This window comes from Brachionichthys hirsutus, chromosome 7 (genome assembly GCF_040956055.1).
Source record: "Brachionichthys hirsutus isolate HB-005 chromosome 7, CSIRO-AGI_Bhir_v1, whole genome shotgun sequence".
Lineage (NCBI taxonomy): Eukaryota > Metazoa > Chordata > Actinopteri > Lophiiformes > Brachionichthyidae > Brachionichthys > Brachionichthys hirsutus.
In genome coordinates this window covers 12079140-12097082 of record NC_090903.1, presented here as the reverse complement: position 1 = coordinate 12097082, position 17943 = coordinate 12079140, and the positions used below count along the sequence as shown (strand labels likewise).

Sequence of the window (17943 nt, the reverse complement as noted above, 5' to 3'; positions counted from 1 at the left end):
TCGTACCCGCCCAGGAGTGAGGCTTGCCGTGCGTCTCGTCTTTGTGCTTCGCTGCTCCGTAGTTCTCTCACGCTGCTTGAGCTATGGCAGGTGGTCACTAAAAGCTGGAGCCATCTTTACACTCCAAAAACATTGCGGCCCATGTGAAACGCCTGTCCTGCTGCATCAGCCACCTCCTGAGCGCTGACATATCTGGTGCACCAGGAGAACCGACACACACAGACACAACCCTATTTACCCAACAAACACACACACTCTTGTTTGTGCTCCGGCCCAAGTTGTCTGTTGATGCCACCGATCGGACGAGTTGCTCTTCGTGCAGCCTTTGGGACGTTTTAACTCGTCTTTAAAAAGGAGGTCAAGTTGCATGCAAGGAATTGAAACTTGGATTGTTGCCATGAAGGGAAAATACTTTGAGAAGTCAGACATTAACATTTGTTATTTTTTAGCCGTGCAAAGACTGCCAACCTTTCCAACCCCTTAAAATGAGGCAGTACTACTTAGTCGTACCGTGTATAGTACCGTCTATGGAAGAGGTGTTTTGGATAGTATTTGAAGAGTTATTTATTTTAAACTAAATCCTTGATTTTCCTGGTTAGATGAGTGCCACCCTCACATCCTGATCAGTAGCAGAAAAACTACTACTACCTAATGGAAAGTTAAAGTCCAGTTTAAAGCACATCAATTCAGATAGAAACATAATACTAAACATGTTGCTGTAAGGTACATTTTTATTAAGCAGTAATTAAGCCATCTTCTCATGACACGCAGATGAGGTTTGCTTCCGTGGAACTAGTGGCCCAGCTACTTCAGCTTAAGTGTCATCAAGATTCCGTCGTGATGCAACACGTAGAATTTTAACCTGACAGGGAATCGACATTTGAGTCTCACTGCTGTATATAGGATACGTGACCAAATAGACTTTACACAGAACAACGTTGGGCTGATCGCACCAACTCATTCAGTACTGTATTTTGGTGTCTGTTTTCCTTTTTTTTCTTTTTTAACTGCAAGTGTGTTTGTAAACGTTGAGTGTACTCCCTCACCCAAGAACTTTTGGAATTTGTAATGTTGGCTTTAATGAACCGAGGGGAAGAAAAGACCCTTACAAGTGCTTAAAACAGAAGCTGGAACGCGATCAAAACACAAATGGCAGCACTATATATGCAGTTTTACAAATGGAAGAAATATGCATGTCTACTTTCTGGTGATTTTTCACTGTTTACTTGATAAAGAAATAGAAATCTATATTACTTGCATCCTCGAGGTTATGAAATGTCTCCAAGATACCAAGATGACGTTATCTCACATTAAAAATGCATAAAGATTTTAGCAACAGCCTTAGCTTGTGTGTAAGTAGATTTATTGCATTATAAACTTGTACTAAAAGGGGCTACATGTGTCTATACTGTATACTGAGTTTCAGTCGGATGCTGGATTTTTGCATGGCCATACAGTTAAATAAACATCATACATGAAACTCATTGTTTGGATGTTTATTCTTCAAACGTCCGGCGCATTTAAACCTGCGTTACATCCCATATTTCTCAGAGAACATGCTGTACTTCAAGACAATCTAAAATGAACACGATGAGTCTGCTGTGACGATGTAAAGGTTCTTCACCCTCCGGTTTCATATCTGGAAATAAACGCTTACATACAACACACACTAGAGTCTTGATGAATTTTAATTACATCAAATGGATTCATGTAAAAGTGGAAAAGGAGAAAACCACTGGATTTCTTCATCACGTTTAACATAGCAACAGAAATCTGAACGCGTTCTGTACGTAACGGGCAGATTACAGGTCTCCTACAGTCCAGTCAGTCGCAGTAACAGCAAGTAGATACACAACATGATCGTTCGTGAGCTGCAAGTGTGCTTTTTCTCTTTGCATTCCAGAGCAGGATGTGACGTGAAAATGAGATCCTTTAAGTTAAGATGAAGAGTTACGGATCCGTCTTACTGGTGACCTGGAAATCCCACGATTCCTAACCGTCTCTCCGATCACACGTCCGTCAGACCACACAGCAGTAATGGCTTGTAACCAACCCCACTTGGCACCGCCTTTAACTTTGACTGGATCAAAGAAGTGGGCTGATCGCACGATTGTTTCATGCGATAGTGATTCTGATAGCAGGTTTGTGCTTTGTGCCGACAGGCTTTGAATGTCATTGTTTCTTGTGCGTGTTTCCCATTTTATAAACTGATACTGATACGGCTGATACTGATGATGCACAGAAGATAAAAAAAAAAAAACATCGGTCTGGCTTCAGATCGGTCTTTTGGCTGCGTGAACATTGGCACTCCAGTCTTAGTCCACGGATACTAGTGCACGGCTAGAAGTTTGTCACACATGGCAGTGCACTCTGTCTTCAGAGTTGACTGAAAACAGTCACTGCAATCTTTTCTAGTTGTTTTCTGTAGCATCCTTGATTCAAGGAAGAAAAAAAAAACAGAGAAGACATTTTTCTCAAAGGAATTGTCTTGGGTTAAAAAAAAAAAAGAAAACTGGGATTTACAATCTTTGCTCACTGTAGATGGTCTAAGCAGATTAACTACTCGGCTTCTGACACAACTCCAAGGCCACCTTTCTCTGAGTCCCAGGCAAGCAGAGGGGTAAAAAGAGTAGGAAGAAAGAAAAGGAGACAGATTAGAATATAAAAGTGGAAAGAAGCAAAGAGAACAACACAAAGTCAAGAGAGAAATGTTTTTTAAAAATTCAGAAACTGTATTTTAGACAATGATTCCCATGAGAGGAAAGACAGAAGGAAGCAGCTGGCCTGGAACTACATGCGTTGTGAAGGGAACAAGAATGGGGAAGGATTTCAGTGCTACACCAAAGCCATGCAGCTACAACAAGCAGCCTTTTAACCGCTAGCACGCCCCCCTCCCCCCACCAGCAGGAAACAGACAGTATTCACCATTACAAGACTTATATGAAGGTGACGCTCTGGAGTCATGGAGCTCCTCTTGTTGGGGGATTCGGACACAAACAGGGAAAGTATTGCACTCAGTGCAACATGGTAAAACAAAAAAAAAACATGCCATGCGGACCGAGGTCCTGCCAGCCTCTGAACAGGCATTTGGCACGACAAGGAAGGATGAGTGGTAAAGGGGGAGGCGGGGAGGTGGTTCAGGCTTCGAGAAGCAGGGGAAGCAAGTGCACAGCAGGATGGATGACATCTGTCACACCATGTTTTATTGTTTCATGTTCCCATGGTGACCAGACCAAACCCCCCCCCCCCCCCCCCTCCAAAGTCGTCCCACTCGGACAGCCAACACTCACCACGTGCTCACAGCGTGGTAGCAGACAGGTGAGGGTGGGGGGCGGGGTTAGCAGCTTTGCTGCGGCTCCCCACTCCTGCTTTTAGACTTTCTGCCCTCGACATCTGTAGGACAAAGGCAACATTTATGTTACGACTGTAGGACAAAGGCAACATTTATGTTACGACTGTAGGACAAAGGCAACGTTTATGTTACAACTGTAGGACAAAGGCAACGTTTATGTTACGACTGTAGGAAAAAGGCAACATTTATGTTACGACTGTAGGACAAAGGCAACGTTTATGTTACGACTGTAGGAAAAAGGTAACGTTTATGTTACGACTGTAGGACAAAGGTAACGTTTATGTTACGACTGTAGGAAAAAGGTAACATTTATGCTACGACTGTAGGAAAAAGGTAACATTTGCGTTACGACTGTAGGAAAAAGGTAACATTTATGTTACGACTGTAGGAAAAAGGTAACATTTGCGTTACGACTGTAGGACAAAGGCAACGTTTATGTTACGACTGTAGGAAAAAGGTAACGTTTACGTTACGACTGTAGGAAAAAGGTAACGTTTACGTTACGACTGTAGGAAAAAGGTAACGTTTATGTTACGACTGTAGGAAAAAGGTAACGTTTATGTTACGACTGTAGGAAAAAGGTAACGTTTATGTTACGACTGTAGGAAAAAGGTAACGTTTATGTTACGACTGTAGGACAAAAGCAACATTTATGTTACGACTGTAGGAAAAAGGTAACATTTGCGTTACGACTGTAGGAAAACGGTAACATTTATGTTACGACTGTAGGAAAAAGGTAACATTTGCGTTACGACTGTAGGACAAAGGCAACGTTTATGTTACGACTGTAGGAAAAAGGTAACGTTTACGTTACGACTGTAGGAAAAAGGTAACGTTTACGTTACGACTGTAGGAAAAAGGTAACGTTTATGTTACGACTGTAGGAAAAAGGTAACGTTTATGTTACGACTGTAGGAAAAAGGTAACGTTTATGTTACGACTGTAGGACAAAAGCAACGTTTATGTTACGACTGTAGGACAAAAGCATTTTTCATTTACTTGTATTTTCATAACTTGAAACCCTATAGATAACGATAAACACAATAAATTCGAAACAATAACAGAATACAAAAGCAAAAATACAAATAAATAAGCATACAGAGGTTTTTGTACGACTAGTGTTTGAACATAAAGCAGTGCTTGTCTCTGATTATAACTTAAGCATTACAACAATCTATTTAAGGTCTTGCCAGTGTGAAGCACAGAATCAAATCTTATCTGGTTTTGGTATGTCGGAATGAATACAGTTTACCATAAATAAAAAGAAACGATGGCAAGATACTCCACAAAACAATCTCACCAATGAACATATTCACCAACTTCCTGCTCTAAACCATCTTATAAATCATCCGGGGAGTAGGATGATTTACTTTCACCCGCCTGCACCTTCAGTCAAATCATTCTGGGAATGAAGCTTCATTATTTTGAAACACACCCAAGGGGTCAGTTGAGACTCACCAGAGCAAACGGCCCAGTTAAATAAAAGAAAACACAGAACAGGCTTTAAAAGTACAAAAGCAAACGGTACACACCATTAATAGAAACCAATAAACGTAACCATTTTGATCACAGCAATCAAAATGAATGAAAGGTCAAAGCCGTGCAATTAAAGGGATAATAAATGAGTTAAAAGCAGTGAGAGGACCACCCCCCCCCCCCCACACACACACACACACATGACAAAACTTTACATAAACAGGAAAATTAATCTATTATCTGATACACTGAACCTTCATTTGGCTTTGTAAGGAAGAAATGGCAGCTCTATCCCACAAAGCTGTGATCCATAAACCTCACAGATAATAGAGCATAATGGACGGAGAGAATCAACTGTGTTCACCTCAGAGAAAAGAACAAGGCAGAAAAAGAAAAACAACAACAGTAATCACCAATCAGCACCATGGAAACGGAAAAGAATGAAACAAATGCACCGACTGTGAGCGATGACATTCCACTTTGCATGCAGAGCAGGAGGATTCGTCATTCATCCACCCGGTAAGTCTTAAAGTCCGGTCAAACCAGAACCTCCCTGTCGTTCACACGCACCCATACTCGTACCACAGAGACTGGTCCTCTGGGCTCGCTGGCTGGTCCAAATTACTCGCGCTGTGTGGGGTCTGGTTTGGGGTGGGACTGTGGCTCTGCATTGGGGGAGGGTGTGTTGCATTTGTAACAGGAAGCCCACTGATGTTGCTGACAAGGGTGGGGTTTAGAGACAGGAAGGGGAGGTTTTTGCCCCCTGAATCACTGAAAATGGAGTCCATGAACACGGACTCTACTGTGAAGGAGGGGCCAAGGAAAGACTCAAGGGTGGAGAGATCAGGCTCCTCTAGGCTATGGCAAGGAAGGCTCTGTGACTTGGGCAGGGTTGGGTGGGCGGTGCTAAGGGGTCCATTTAAATTGGTGCAGTTCGGGCGGTACTCACTGGGTGAAGGCTGGGAGCGGACCCCAGCCTTGGTGGAAGCAGCGGCGGATGCAGCATCGACGGACACGGGATGCCGGCTGTCTTTGGAGAGCAGGTCGTGGATGCTCGTGCGCCGCGTGCTGCCCTCGGCGGTGGATATGACGCTGCTGGCCCGGGGCAGCGTGGCGGCGGAAGCAGAGTCTAGGAGTTCGCAGACGGATGTGGCCTTTCCTTGTGCGGACAGGCCGGAGCGGATCGGGACGGAGCCCCTCACACGGGTGCTCTCCGCCTTACGCAGGGTCGGGCGACCCGGCTGTCCGGCAGATTTCGGCGGGCGTTCAGAGCCGACTGCTGCTACTCGGCCACTGGAGGAGCGCAATATTCCCCGGCTCTTTGAGGTCGCGCGCTCTTTAGGCGCGTGCTCAGAAGGAGTGAGGCGTGGGGAGTCCACAGTGAGGTTCTCCTGACTGCCGGACTGTAGGGAGCAGAGAGAGCAAAAAACACAAATGCAGCACCATCAGAACCGTGTGCAATTCTCTTTTTGGTGAAATAGAAAACTTTTTGAAACCGTAATCGATATGTGTCGCTTGAGTCTAAAAAATCATTTAGAATCAGATTGATGCAGGGCTGTAACGATTGGTCATTATTCTATGGTAAAACAAAACCATTTCAGCATTTAAAAGCAAAGGACTTGCTGCAGCTGAGCCCAAGTCACCGGCCTCACCTCCGCAGGATCGATACCCTCATCCAGGAACTGCTGCAGGGAAAGCACCTCGCTGCTCCTGCCCTGGGTCTGGCCGGGGCTGCCAGGGGTGGTAGATGGCTCGAGGGACTTCCGCAGCTGCAGGGGGCTCTGGTGGGACGAACGGGAGGCGGTGGGCTGCTGGACGGGGCTGCTGCCGCTGCTCGACCACACCTCCTGGTCAAGGCTCAGGCTGAACTCTCCGCTGCTCTCGCTGTGAGGCCGGCTGAGGCTGCCGTTCAACGTGCCTGTGGGACGAGAGGTAGAAGCGCGGAGAGTCTTCATACACCATCCTTAATAACACCGTCCATCCAGTATAGGCGAGTCAGGAGTTGAAAATCTAGCACACTGAAATCATTCGTGTTTTTAAGATATGAAATGAAAAGAAGGGTTAGGAGGAGGGGAATGGGGAAAGAGTGAACGTGAGGGAAGGACAAGCATACCTTTGCCCTCCAGAGGAGAAGTGAGGTGGCAGGTATTGTAACTATTGCTACTGGTGGTCCTGTTGCTATGGAGACTGGAGGGTCTGGAGGCTATGTCAGGGACAAGAGGGAACACACACACACACGCACACACACACACACCGTTAGCGTACATAATAATTATCCACATGAACATGGACAACAAAGGGAAACGTAGGTGCACGCTAACAGTTCTGACAGAGCATCTCCTGCTGGGGCGGCAGATGGCACATGCCAGGCATGAGGGTAAAGAAGGGTGGCCCAGAGCCAGGCTGCAGCCCCAATCTGTCCAGTAAATACACAAAGAGATGACAGGGACAGGGACAGGGACCAAACCCAGGTAGGGGACACACTGTCCAACAAAGGGTGATAAAGAAAGTGAATTAGTAATAAAAAGAGGGGAGAGACCTTTGTGTTTTTGTATGAAACAGAGGAAGAGGAGCGGAGAAAAGCTAAGCAGCAGACCTTGCTCTTAATTTTTAAACCAACAATTCCATTGCTGGTCAGCGTTAGCGTTCTTATTATGTCCAAGAAACTGGGAAAGCGTGCGATTCAGCGCCAGATTGTGGTCACTTACTACAGATGCTACAGGGAACTCTGCACATAACGCTCAGCTCAGGAGGACACAGGGAGCTGCTATACACCTGTGGGCCTGATAAAACACAGGTATGCAACTCAACACACACTAGCTCCAACACGTTACACCGATATTTGGAGGTCTAATATCTACTTCAGGTCTGAAACTGATAGAAACACCAAACAAAGTTCAGGAAATGAGGCATCCATAAAAAGGTGCTGGAAAAATCTATATGGTCTCTGGAGGAAGACCTGCTGGCTGACGTAATCGTCTTCCAGCGCGTCAGTGAGCGAGGATGCGAAGGCACAGGCATCATGGAGGCGGACGAGGATAAAGAGCTCCGCGTGGCTTTTAAAGAGTGCATCCTGGGAACTCAGTTTAACACTGCAGCGTCAGTGACAGGAAACACTATATATAAAACGTTTATAAAAGAGGAGGATGGCAATAGGCTGTGGCCTTATTTCTAGATAAAAAGGAAAATGTTAGTCGTTGTGGCTCTTTTAAACGAGCAGGTCATCGACATTAGAGGAACATAGATTAGATGAATACTCGCTCCGCTGCAGATTAACCCCTTTGGAACACATCCCAAAGCCTGAATTAAGAGTCAGTCCTACTTTCAATGGCGGCTGATCTATCTCACGCTGGCTTCTGCTCTATGTTTCGCTTCTCCAGCCGAAGATCAGGCTCAATCACAGCACATTAAAGCAGCCCAAATATCAGCCTGCTTCTATTCTATGAAAACGGTCGAGCTATCAGCATGCCTACAGCCTGATGCCGGGGCCGTCATGTCTTACCTTGGCACTTGGGGTCATCTAAAGAACCAGCAACATCCTCAAAGGATGGATTATCTGTGGAGACAGACGAGAATGAAGCATTTTTCCACCCAGATCTAATTCAATTTCTTCCATCACATTTGTCCAGCGGACTTCACCCAGAAAATATTAATCTAAACATATCTGCGGATCCAGCCTGAGCATCCTGACCTTTGACCTGAAACCTGAGCTTGGCCCTGCTGTGCCCTGCACTGGGCAGGGTGAGGGCAGCACAGTCGATGGCGTTGGTGGAGAGGGCAAGCTCCTTCATGCGCTTCCCGCTCCGCCTGCCGCCGCCGTCGCCGCCCTCATTGCTGTCGCCGAGGTTCTCGATGCTCCCTGCCCACTGAGCCCCAGGACCTCCCGCCACCGCCATGGTCTGCAGAAGATCGTTCATGGCTGAACGAACCGGCAGAAACAGGAATATTGTTAGACCGCTACAAACTCAAGACAAACGGTGTTCGGTGAGCTTTGTCTCAATATTCGACAGTAAAAATCCTCCTTTAACAAATAAAATAAATCAAACCTTTTGGCGACCAAGACACAAGCAGTCATGTTGGAATATTCAACAACTATAAAGTGCATATCGATGGCAGCTGCATGGTTTGTAATCGAACACCTTCACTGACAGGTGAGACATCTCTATGCACTTTGTTTACTGATCTGTATGCCGCAGTGGAGAAACGTGAAGGCATGCAGCAGCGGTAGCACGATACACAAAAGATCAGAGCCAAGTCACATCCAGGCAAAGCCATGTTGGCAGAATAAGATCAGAAATGCAGCACACTAAAGAGAGGGATGAAGCAACAGAGAGAAAGAGGGATGTAAAGTAAAGGCTCCATTTCTAACCCTACATGGCGAGTGGCGGCGATCAGGCGGTTGGTGACAGTTTTCTTTGTCACGCTATAAGCAAATATGGGAGTAAACACACCACGGGCGCATGAAAGGCAAACACACAATACTCTCTCACAAACACACACACACACAATGAGCCTTTCATTCAGAATAACAAGAAAGCAAGCCAAACGAAGCTTTGGAACGTCACACAGCTGCACGATAAGCTGCCAGTTGCAAATGGCAGGTGACAAACTGAATCATAATGCTAGAGACGGAGACTTATGATCCCCCCATTTTGTTTTTGGGTGGAATTAGTTCTAATTTGTTTGGTCTTCTTTGACTACAAGCTAATATTGCTAACTTGTGAAACTACAACCTGATAAATGCTAAGAGTAGATAATCTACGGGGTACGAGAAGGCAGCAGACACGGGACGCAGGGGGGATTTAGAAGAGAAAAGCAAAAGAATAAGTCACTGACTGCACCTGACTCAGCATGGGGGACTTAAATCGTTGGTTAATAACCAGATAACAAATTATCCCGATGACTGCAGACGTTTAAGAGCCGAGACTGAAACCTGAAACTGTCACACCCCCATACAGCAGCCAAATAAAATCAGTGGCCATTCCTGCTTTGCATCTCCTAATGTGACGATGAGGAGGAGGAGTCGGAGTCGGAAGACGGCTAGCTTGGGGGCTAATGGAGGTCTTACACATGGAGCGCCGGTAGATGGCCTTGACCTTGTCTTTGTCCTTGGATCTGTTCCTCATGAAAGGCAGCCTTTTTATAGCTGTCAAGAGCACAGCCAGAGAAAGAGACAGGCAGGGGGAGAGAGAGAGCGGCGAAAGAACCCCGAGGAAGGTGGAAGAAAAAAAAAAAAAGAAGGAGGACAGAACAGAGGGATCTGGTTAATGTTTTCACAAAGAGAACCAGGGGGCGGGATGCAGAGAGAGAGAGAGAGAGAGAGAGCACTGAGCTCCAGGACACTTAACTAAGCAATAGAAACAGCTCCTAATGTACAACAGGGGCCTCCAGCCACTGGGCTGCGGCCCGGTACCGGTCCATACAGAAAGAACACAACGTATATTCATTTCCGTTGTACCGGTTATTAGAAATGACCGGATTTTCTCCAATTTAACATTTACATGCGATTATTCTTCACATGTTAAAAAAAACAAAACACAAAACATGCAATATCAAATGTTCAAATCATTTGGTGCAGACGCAAACAGACACACACACATTCCAGTGTGTCATATTCTGCAGCAGACTTTAAGGAACATACAGGATGCATGTACAACATAAACATCAACACTTTACCGCAACTATATGAAACACTGAGGATATTAAAGGGTGCCATTAAACAGAACACGTCAAAGGGAAGGATAAGAGGGAGGTTTTACATTGACAATTATATATATATATATATATATATATATTATATTTATAACGATACTGTAATCCACATCTACTGCTCAATATTGACTCATTATAAAAGCTTCCTTCTGATGGCTGCAACTCTTAAATTATCCACAGCTCATATTCCGGTACAGTATATCCACTTAGCATGACTTGACAGTTTTATCTAGAAGAAAACAATCTGCAATCAAAGTTCAACCTCTATTCTTTAGGCCTAACCCTTCACCAAATCCAGACCGGAATGACCCGAGAGATTATTGCACCATTTAATAGCTTTTATGCTACAGCTATGTTTCAGGTGAACTGCACAGATCAGCAGGTTGATGGGGCTGAAATAGGAGCCGGCGAGCCTCAGGCCTTGTTGAGACGAATTTAACTGGACCCGAGACTAATTAAACAACAGTAAATTCACTCGATTCCACGTGACGCTGAAAACAGTCATCCACTGACCCTACCGCACTCTAATGATACAGGAAAATAAAAAAATCTAAATGTGGTGTAGCAGAAACGCAGATTGTATTCATCACAGTCACCTGCTGCTTACATTACCGAGGATGCAACTCGTCCGCCGAGGCGTGGGTGTGTTACGCTAGATGTAGCCTTTCGCTCTTACTGCTTTCTGATGCCCCACATCCAAAACGTTCCCAAATGTTTATTTCATATACGGAGCTACGGAAATAAAGAACGTTCCAGGTGACTTTTAACATTAACTTTTCACACCAGGTCGGAGCTTCAGATTCAACCTCGTGGTGCTGCGCAGCTCAACTGTTATCGTCTAGGACAGCCGAGTGACAGACAATGAGACTCACGAAAACATGCCCCGAGAGATGTGACAGTCGGGTCACAAACCCCGCCCACCCTCCCCATCCGCGGCATACCATTGGCGGAACCCTGCCCATTGGCATGGGACTGCTGCCCTCTCCTCCCTTTGCAGAGTGAGAGAGATAAAAAGAAGCATTAAGGAGAGGAAAGGAACATTCAAACCCGCAACCAGTAGGCAACCCCTCTCAGACAAACAGGAAGGAGGAAGAATTGTGTTCTACAACATTGTAGATTTGTGACTATGATTCTGAAACGGCTTAAAGAGAAGTCCCATTCCCTTCTACTAAAGGCTTTTGCATTACATCGACTTTGATTCACATTTGTGTGTCTAAGTGTGTATTTGCATCTCCTTTGTACTCACTGCTGCTTCTCTTTTGTGTAAGTGTGTCGTCCAGCGAATTGGAGCCGGAGCCGATGGAAGAGCTGTCCTGGCTGTCCGGGGGACAAGTGAAGAAGCCATCACCTGACTCTGACCGAGAGGGCGTCAGCGTGAGAGAGCGCATCCTCTCCCGGCTCTTTGGCTTGATCAGCTTCCTCATCTTTAAAGTTATCCAGTTGCCACGCCTACGAAGAATGCACGAAGCAGGACGCGAGACAGAGACCAGCATGAACAACGGGAAGAAGGAAATGAAGCGAAAGACGGTTAATTGGTACAACGTGTTATATTTGTGCACTTGAAACGTTATGGTTGTTCTCTCTGATACTGATAAGAGTCTGATGAGATGCAGTCTAGAGACCCGAAAATCTTGTCACATGATTTTAGTCTTCTTTGTACCACGAAGCCCATAGATATTTTATAATACCACAGCATGAGTATTTTCCATCATTACCCTGTCTCTGAAATATGAGTCAGCAAATACTTTGTAAAATCTCTTAACTCGATCATGTTGCATTTACCTGCGAGGAGGTGAGGGGTCATAGAATTTGTACTGGTCCATGATCTTCTCCTCCAGCTTCTCTTTCTGTCTCCTCAGCTCATTCAGTTTGTCTCTGAAGAATCAATCCATTGAGACAGACAAGAATGAAACCCCCTCAAATCTACATATATATATTCGCTGGAGGACACCCATTAATTAAGACACGTGTCCATCCCATTAGGACTTTACATGTATTGTCTTTGCTCTACGTGGAAGAGGTCCTTGCTCTCCATGGTCTGCTCCAGCAGCGTGCGATTTTGCAGCATCAGAGTCTGGATCTGGTCCAACAAGTGACGATTTTCTTCCTCCAGGTTTCCTTTCAGCTGGCTCAACAACTAACACACACACACAGATATACATTTATATATATATGAAATAAATGCTAAGAGACCTAAAGCATTAAAATACTTAAACCACTCCACAACCAAGCAGGTGCACACAGACAGTGGAGAGACTACCAAAGAGAGTCCTCACCTCACACTGGTTGGTCAGTTTAGTGGAGGTGATGTCCAGCTGCTGATATTGCTCCTTCAGTTTTGAGAATTCGGCCTCCAGCTTGGTCTGGTCCAGCTTGGCATTATTCAGCTGACTCTTGATGTTCTTATGGTCCAGCTGGAGATTCTCGTTGTCTTTCACCAGCTGACGATAGGAAGTGTTCAGCCTGAGGGGAATCAGACGGTCTTCAGTACACAGTCAACATTAAGAGGGCCTTTCATAAAACTCAAAGAAATATCGTTTGATTTAAGGAAGAACATCTCAAGAGTATATAGTTGCTCATATCAGTAACACTGAAATACACTGATTTGACCTGTCATTTTCTTCTTTCAGCACTTTGCACTGCTCAGCTGCGGCTTGGTGCATTTGGTTCTCCAGTGCCATTTTCTCCTGCTGCTCCTTCAGATTTTTATCCATCTCTTCCATGTCACCCTTGTGCTGCAGGAGCTGCTTATACCTTCACACATAAAACATGGCCGCATCACAATCTGCATTCAGTTTCACAGAATCGTTATGGAAACGAAGCACTAATTTTCACAACTTCAGAAAGAGTTGTGAATCTCCTCTCCTCAGCCTGGCTGCTTTTATGACTGTTCTACTCTCAGTGCAGTGAAAATTGCACCTCCCCAACTCCTAAATTCATTTCTCACTTGTCTTCCATGTCCCGGTGCTGCTGCTCCAGGCTCTTATGGGAGCTCTTCAGGCCCCCATGCTTCCCAATCAAGGCTTCATATTCCGCCGCCTGTCTTTCGTGGAGCGCCGCCAGCTTCTCGTGGTCGCGGAGCAACAGCTTGTACGTGGCCCTCAGCTCCTCGTTCTCCTTCAGAACACTCTCTCGTTCTCCCTCCACATTGCTCTGCTGGCTCTGCAGCTGGGCGTTCTGGGCCATCAGGGCAGAACTCTGCGAGCTCAGGGTGGAGTTCTCCACCTAAAGGGGAGTCAAAGAGAGGGAGGCGTGGGAGGAGAGGAGGGAAAGTGCGTATGAGAGAAAGAGGAGGATGTAAAAGAGAATACAGGTTCCCCAATCAATGTTCTTTCAGTTTATCTACAGTTTTTATAAGATACCTTTTATTATGTGTAAAATGAAACGGTAGAAACGGTAGAATTCTGCCCTAGTAAAAATCAATCCACTGAGGACTAGGGTGCGTATCTGTAATGTATTCCTCAAGTCAATCATCATATGCTGTATTTATTTATTTATTTAGGGGAGGGATTTACCTGCAGTTTGGCGTTCTGGGTCTGTAGCGTCGTATTGTTCTCCTGTAAAGAAGCCGACTGCCTCTGAACAGCGACTATCTGAGCCTGCAGGTTGGTGCTTTGAGTTTCCAGTTGTTTGAGCTGGCTCCTTAGAGCTGCTTTCTCTGCCTGCAGAGTGGCATTCTGAGAAAAATTCACACATAACCTAAAATCAATACCATCACCTAAGAGACAAGGGCACAACAAAGATTTAATGTTCACATCGGGATATTGCACCAACTTACATTCCTCTCCACCTCAATGAGTCGGTCTTTGACTTTCAGCAATTCCCTGGTGGCTTCATGACTCTCCTTCTCCCATTTACCGACAGCCTGAGGGTTGTCCCCCCCTTCAGGAGGGGAGCTCTGCACCATCCTCTCCTCTTCTTCCCTCTGACGCAGAGCTTCGTAGTTTTTCTTCACCTGGACGGAAACGCATTCAGCACAACTAATCGGTTTTGACCCTCAGGATAATAAAACTGGAATAAATATCATGAGGATTGGTGAATTAGCAGCATACAGAAGCCCAGCCAAAGATTATCTACAACATAAATGCCTCTCCAAGGAAAAGGAAGCATCCTGTGTAGCACGCTGCCTCATGGATAGATAAACTGGAGGTAGAAGAGGAAGGGGAGATGAATGAATAAGGCCCTCAGTGTTCATAGTGTTCCAGACTGCAGGGGACGGATCTTTGGACACGCTGTTCTGAAGTGATTAGAGGGTCTTGTCTTTGTGGAGGCAGTGTTCGCAGAATGTCTTAGGTTTTCTTTCTCATGGTTGAGAGGAGCTTTTTCATGCAACATATCAAAACAGCTGAACACGTTGAGAAGTATGTCTACATTTGGGCGCGAGTCACTGACCGTCTTAAGCTCCTGGCGAAGTTGCTGGTTGAGGTTGGAGGACTCCTGCAGTCTGGCCTCCAAAGCAGCAATCTTTTCCTCTTTAATCTCCAAAGATGACTTCAGAGTCGACTCCAGTTTGGTTTCCAGGAGCTTAAACCTGACAAATACTAAAGTTAGCTGTGCGAGCGTACTCTTTTGTGTGTTTGAGCTGGAAAATACAAATGGACCAATGAACCGTAGCGATAGCCCAGGAGTGTAGTAGGTGGGGGAGAAGATTGCCTCAGAAACGTCTCGCAAGACGATATTACAACAAACAGACGAGGGCTGCGTGTATGAAAGCAATCAGTGGAAGAGTGTTCCAAATCCCAGCCCTACATTAAGAAACTGAAACTATTTTAAATTTAAATTTAAATGCTTTCAGGACCATCACAAAGCAGAGAAGATTGTAACTTTCTCCTGTGTGATTAGCAGATGATACCTGTCATCGGAGCTCTCATCATGCAGCAGCCTCTCTTTGGTCAGTCCAATCTTCTCTAGCTCATGGGTCAGTTTCTCTAGATCGTTATTCATCTGCTGAGTCCGCAGCTTCTCGCTCACAAATTCCTAAAGCACACATACGGGCACAGGTCAAGAAGCTGAAGGCCATCCCCCCGCTGGGTGATCAAGAAATTAAAATTAAGATGCATCATTTCTTTGACTCAAACATTAACAAGGGCTATCCTCACCTCTCTCAGTGTGATGAGTGTCTTCTTATCAATAGTCCCCTGTTTGACCAACTCTTTGTTCTCCCTCTCCAGGTCTTTGACTCTGGTGCAGGAGTCCCTGAAGAAGATCATCTCTTTGCCCATGGTCCGATTCTCTTTCTCCAAGGAGGAGATCCGTTGGTTGTTGTCATCCAACTTGGAGTCACGGATCTCGGCCTGCTGTCTCAGACGCTTGTTCTCTTTCTCCAGAAGCTTCTTGACTTTCTCCAGCTGGGAACTTTCCTGTTCCAGAGTCTTGTTCTAATGGAGAACAAATGGATAAAACATCTTTCAATGGATTGCTTTTAACAGAAATCCCTTAGCTAGCCGTGTTTAGCCAAAAGTGGGCTCAGATGAAAGAGATTCAGATTCACTCGGCCAGTCTGACCCCGTTCTGAAAGGCATGATCACTTCATTCCAAAATAAGGAACTGAAACAGCAGTCCACCTATCTTGCAGTCACTGTTGTACCTTTTCTCCTCTGTAGAAGAAACAAAATAGTCTTCTCTCTACAAACTTCAGCTCTTGTCTTTAGGTTGCCATTTCCCAATCACAGTACATGTGGTTTTTGCTAGGGCCTGAATGCAGGTGTTTTGTTCAGGGTTTTTTTTTTTGCCTACCTCTTGGTCCAGCTGCTCCAGGCGTTTGCTGGATATCTTGAGTTCCTCTAGGTTGCGTTGGAGGGTTTGATTCTCAGTCTCCACTTCTTGCAGCTCTGCCTCTAACTGCTGAATCTTTTTGCTGCTGTTCTCTAAAGCCTTCTGAAGGCGCTGGTTCTCTGTATCTAGGCCTTGGTAGCTGACCTGTCAGAAGAAAGGACAGATTAGAATTAAAAGCATTTACAAATATTTCTTGATGAAAGCTTCTAGCCACAATAATCAATTTGTACTCATCTCCATTTGGAGAACTGTCTGGTGTGGTGCCAGTCTTGATGTCTTACCTCTAATCTCTCCGTCTTCTTGAAGGAGGCTTTCAGAAGTTCTAGACTGCGCTTCATCTGGCTCCTCTCACTCTCCAGCTCCCTGTTCTCCACCTCCAGCTGAGCAGCTTTAGCTCCCGCTGACCGGAGACTCTCGGCCGAGCGACGAAGCTGCAGGTTCTCCTCCTCAAGTTGGGAGTTCTCCTTTTCTAGAGCCTCCAGCTGGAAGGCCATGTTCTTCAGAGCATGCAGCTTCTTCTTCAGGCGACGGCCCTCTGCCTCCAGCTCAGTGTTCTCCTTCTCCAGAGAAGACACCTACATACACACAAGTATCCAACATAAAATAGAAACCTTTTCATGTCCACATTGCTTTGAGGAATTACACAGATTTAATCTGCTAATGAAAAATAACATTGACGTTAAACCGAGACACTGACCCAACGGAGCACACACACACAGCAAGCAGGAAATTCACCTTTTCACAGACAATTCCAAGACTGGACACTTTCTTCTGCAGACTATCGTTGTCTCTTTCCAGCTTCTTCATCTCTATCTCCAACTCCTCTGCTCTCTCACCTTTCTCCTTCATCACTTCAAGTTCTTTTCCTATAAATAGACAAAAGAAACAAGGCTACAAATTAAATGTATTCATAGCAAAAGAGGCTCAACTCTGGATTGTAGGCAAATGAGTCATCTATGAAGATGTTGGTCTATAAGTCTGAGAAATTATTTGTTTGGATGGGTGGCGGAAGGACGATTTATGCCGACATGGAGATTTGCATCCAACCTAACCCATGCACAACTCCCATCATAAAAAGACCCTAGAACCACACAAAATAAATAAATTCAAGAGCATGTCACTCACGTAATTGTTTCCTTTCAAATTCCATCTTATTAAGTGTGGCTGTTGTCTCGCAGATTGACTCGTGGAGGACCCGATTCTCCTTCTCCACATCCTTGACACGGGCCTCGGCGCCAACCTGGCACCGCTGACGCAGAGATGACACCGTCTGGGCCAGATGCTTGTTTTCCTGCTCCAGACCCTTTAGCTGAGGAACAATGATTTGAGTTTCAATGAAAGGCTAAGCTCACATTTCACATGACAAACTTACACATGAACTGTAGCACAGTTAGCTTCATGTAGCATCACTGATCTGTGTAAGAGCTGGTACCTGGAGTCAGAGCTTTTAATGACAACCGAGTCCCAGTGTTCTATTTTAGTTTGCGGTTTTGATTAATCGGATTAATAATGAAATAAGAAGCAGAAATAAGATATAAAAGATTATATAAAATTCGGGTTAATTTAAACGTCATGTTTTTTTTAAATGGCTTTTGACATTCGCCAAGTGGTGCGAATGGACAGTATTA

The 17943-nt window shown here is 45.3% G+C and overlaps 1 protein-coding gene across 1 annotated transcript in view; it reads right to left on the bottom strand.

Annotated features, from left to right (window-relative positions):
* Positions 1-5388: 5388 nt before the first annotated feature.
* ccdc88ab (coiled-coil domain containing 88Ab) overlaps positions 5389-17943 on the bottom strand; it is a 42225-nt gene continuing 29670 nt past the window's right edge. Inside the window, exons 15-36 of the mRNA XM_068740941.1 lie at positions 17441-17624; positions 17051-17181; positions 16597-16890; positions 16277-16459; positions 15640-15918; positions 15393-15517; positions 14933-15071; positions 14319-14495; positions 14056-14217; positions 13488-13765; positions 13151-13294; positions 12817-13003; positions 12532-12677; positions 12323-12415; positions 11787-11989; positions 9897-9974; positions 8520-8747; positions 8331-8384; positions 7537-7611; positions 6942-7031; positions 6481-6746; positions 5389-6231 (exon numbers count right to left, since the gene is read on the bottom strand). Coding sequence (XP_068597042.1) covers positions 5389-6231; positions 6481-6746; positions 6942-7031; positions 7537-7611; positions 8331-8384; positions 8520-8747; positions 9897-9974; positions 11787-11989; positions 12323-12415; positions 12532-12677; positions 12817-13003; positions 13151-13294; positions 13488-13765; positions 14056-14217; positions 14319-14495; positions 14933-15071; positions 15393-15517; positions 15640-15918; positions 16277-16459; positions 16597-16890; positions 17051-17181; positions 17441-17624 — 4359 coding nt within the window. The remainder of the gene's footprint in view (positions 6232-6480; positions 6747-6941; positions 7032-7536; positions 7612-8330; positions 8385-8519; positions 8748-9896; positions 9975-11786; positions 11990-12322; positions 12416-12531; positions 12678-12816; positions 13004-13150; positions 13295-13487; positions 13766-14055; positions 14218-14318; positions 14496-14932; positions 15072-15392; positions 15518-15639; positions 15919-16276; positions 16460-16596; positions 16891-17050; positions 17182-17440; positions 17625-17943) is intronic.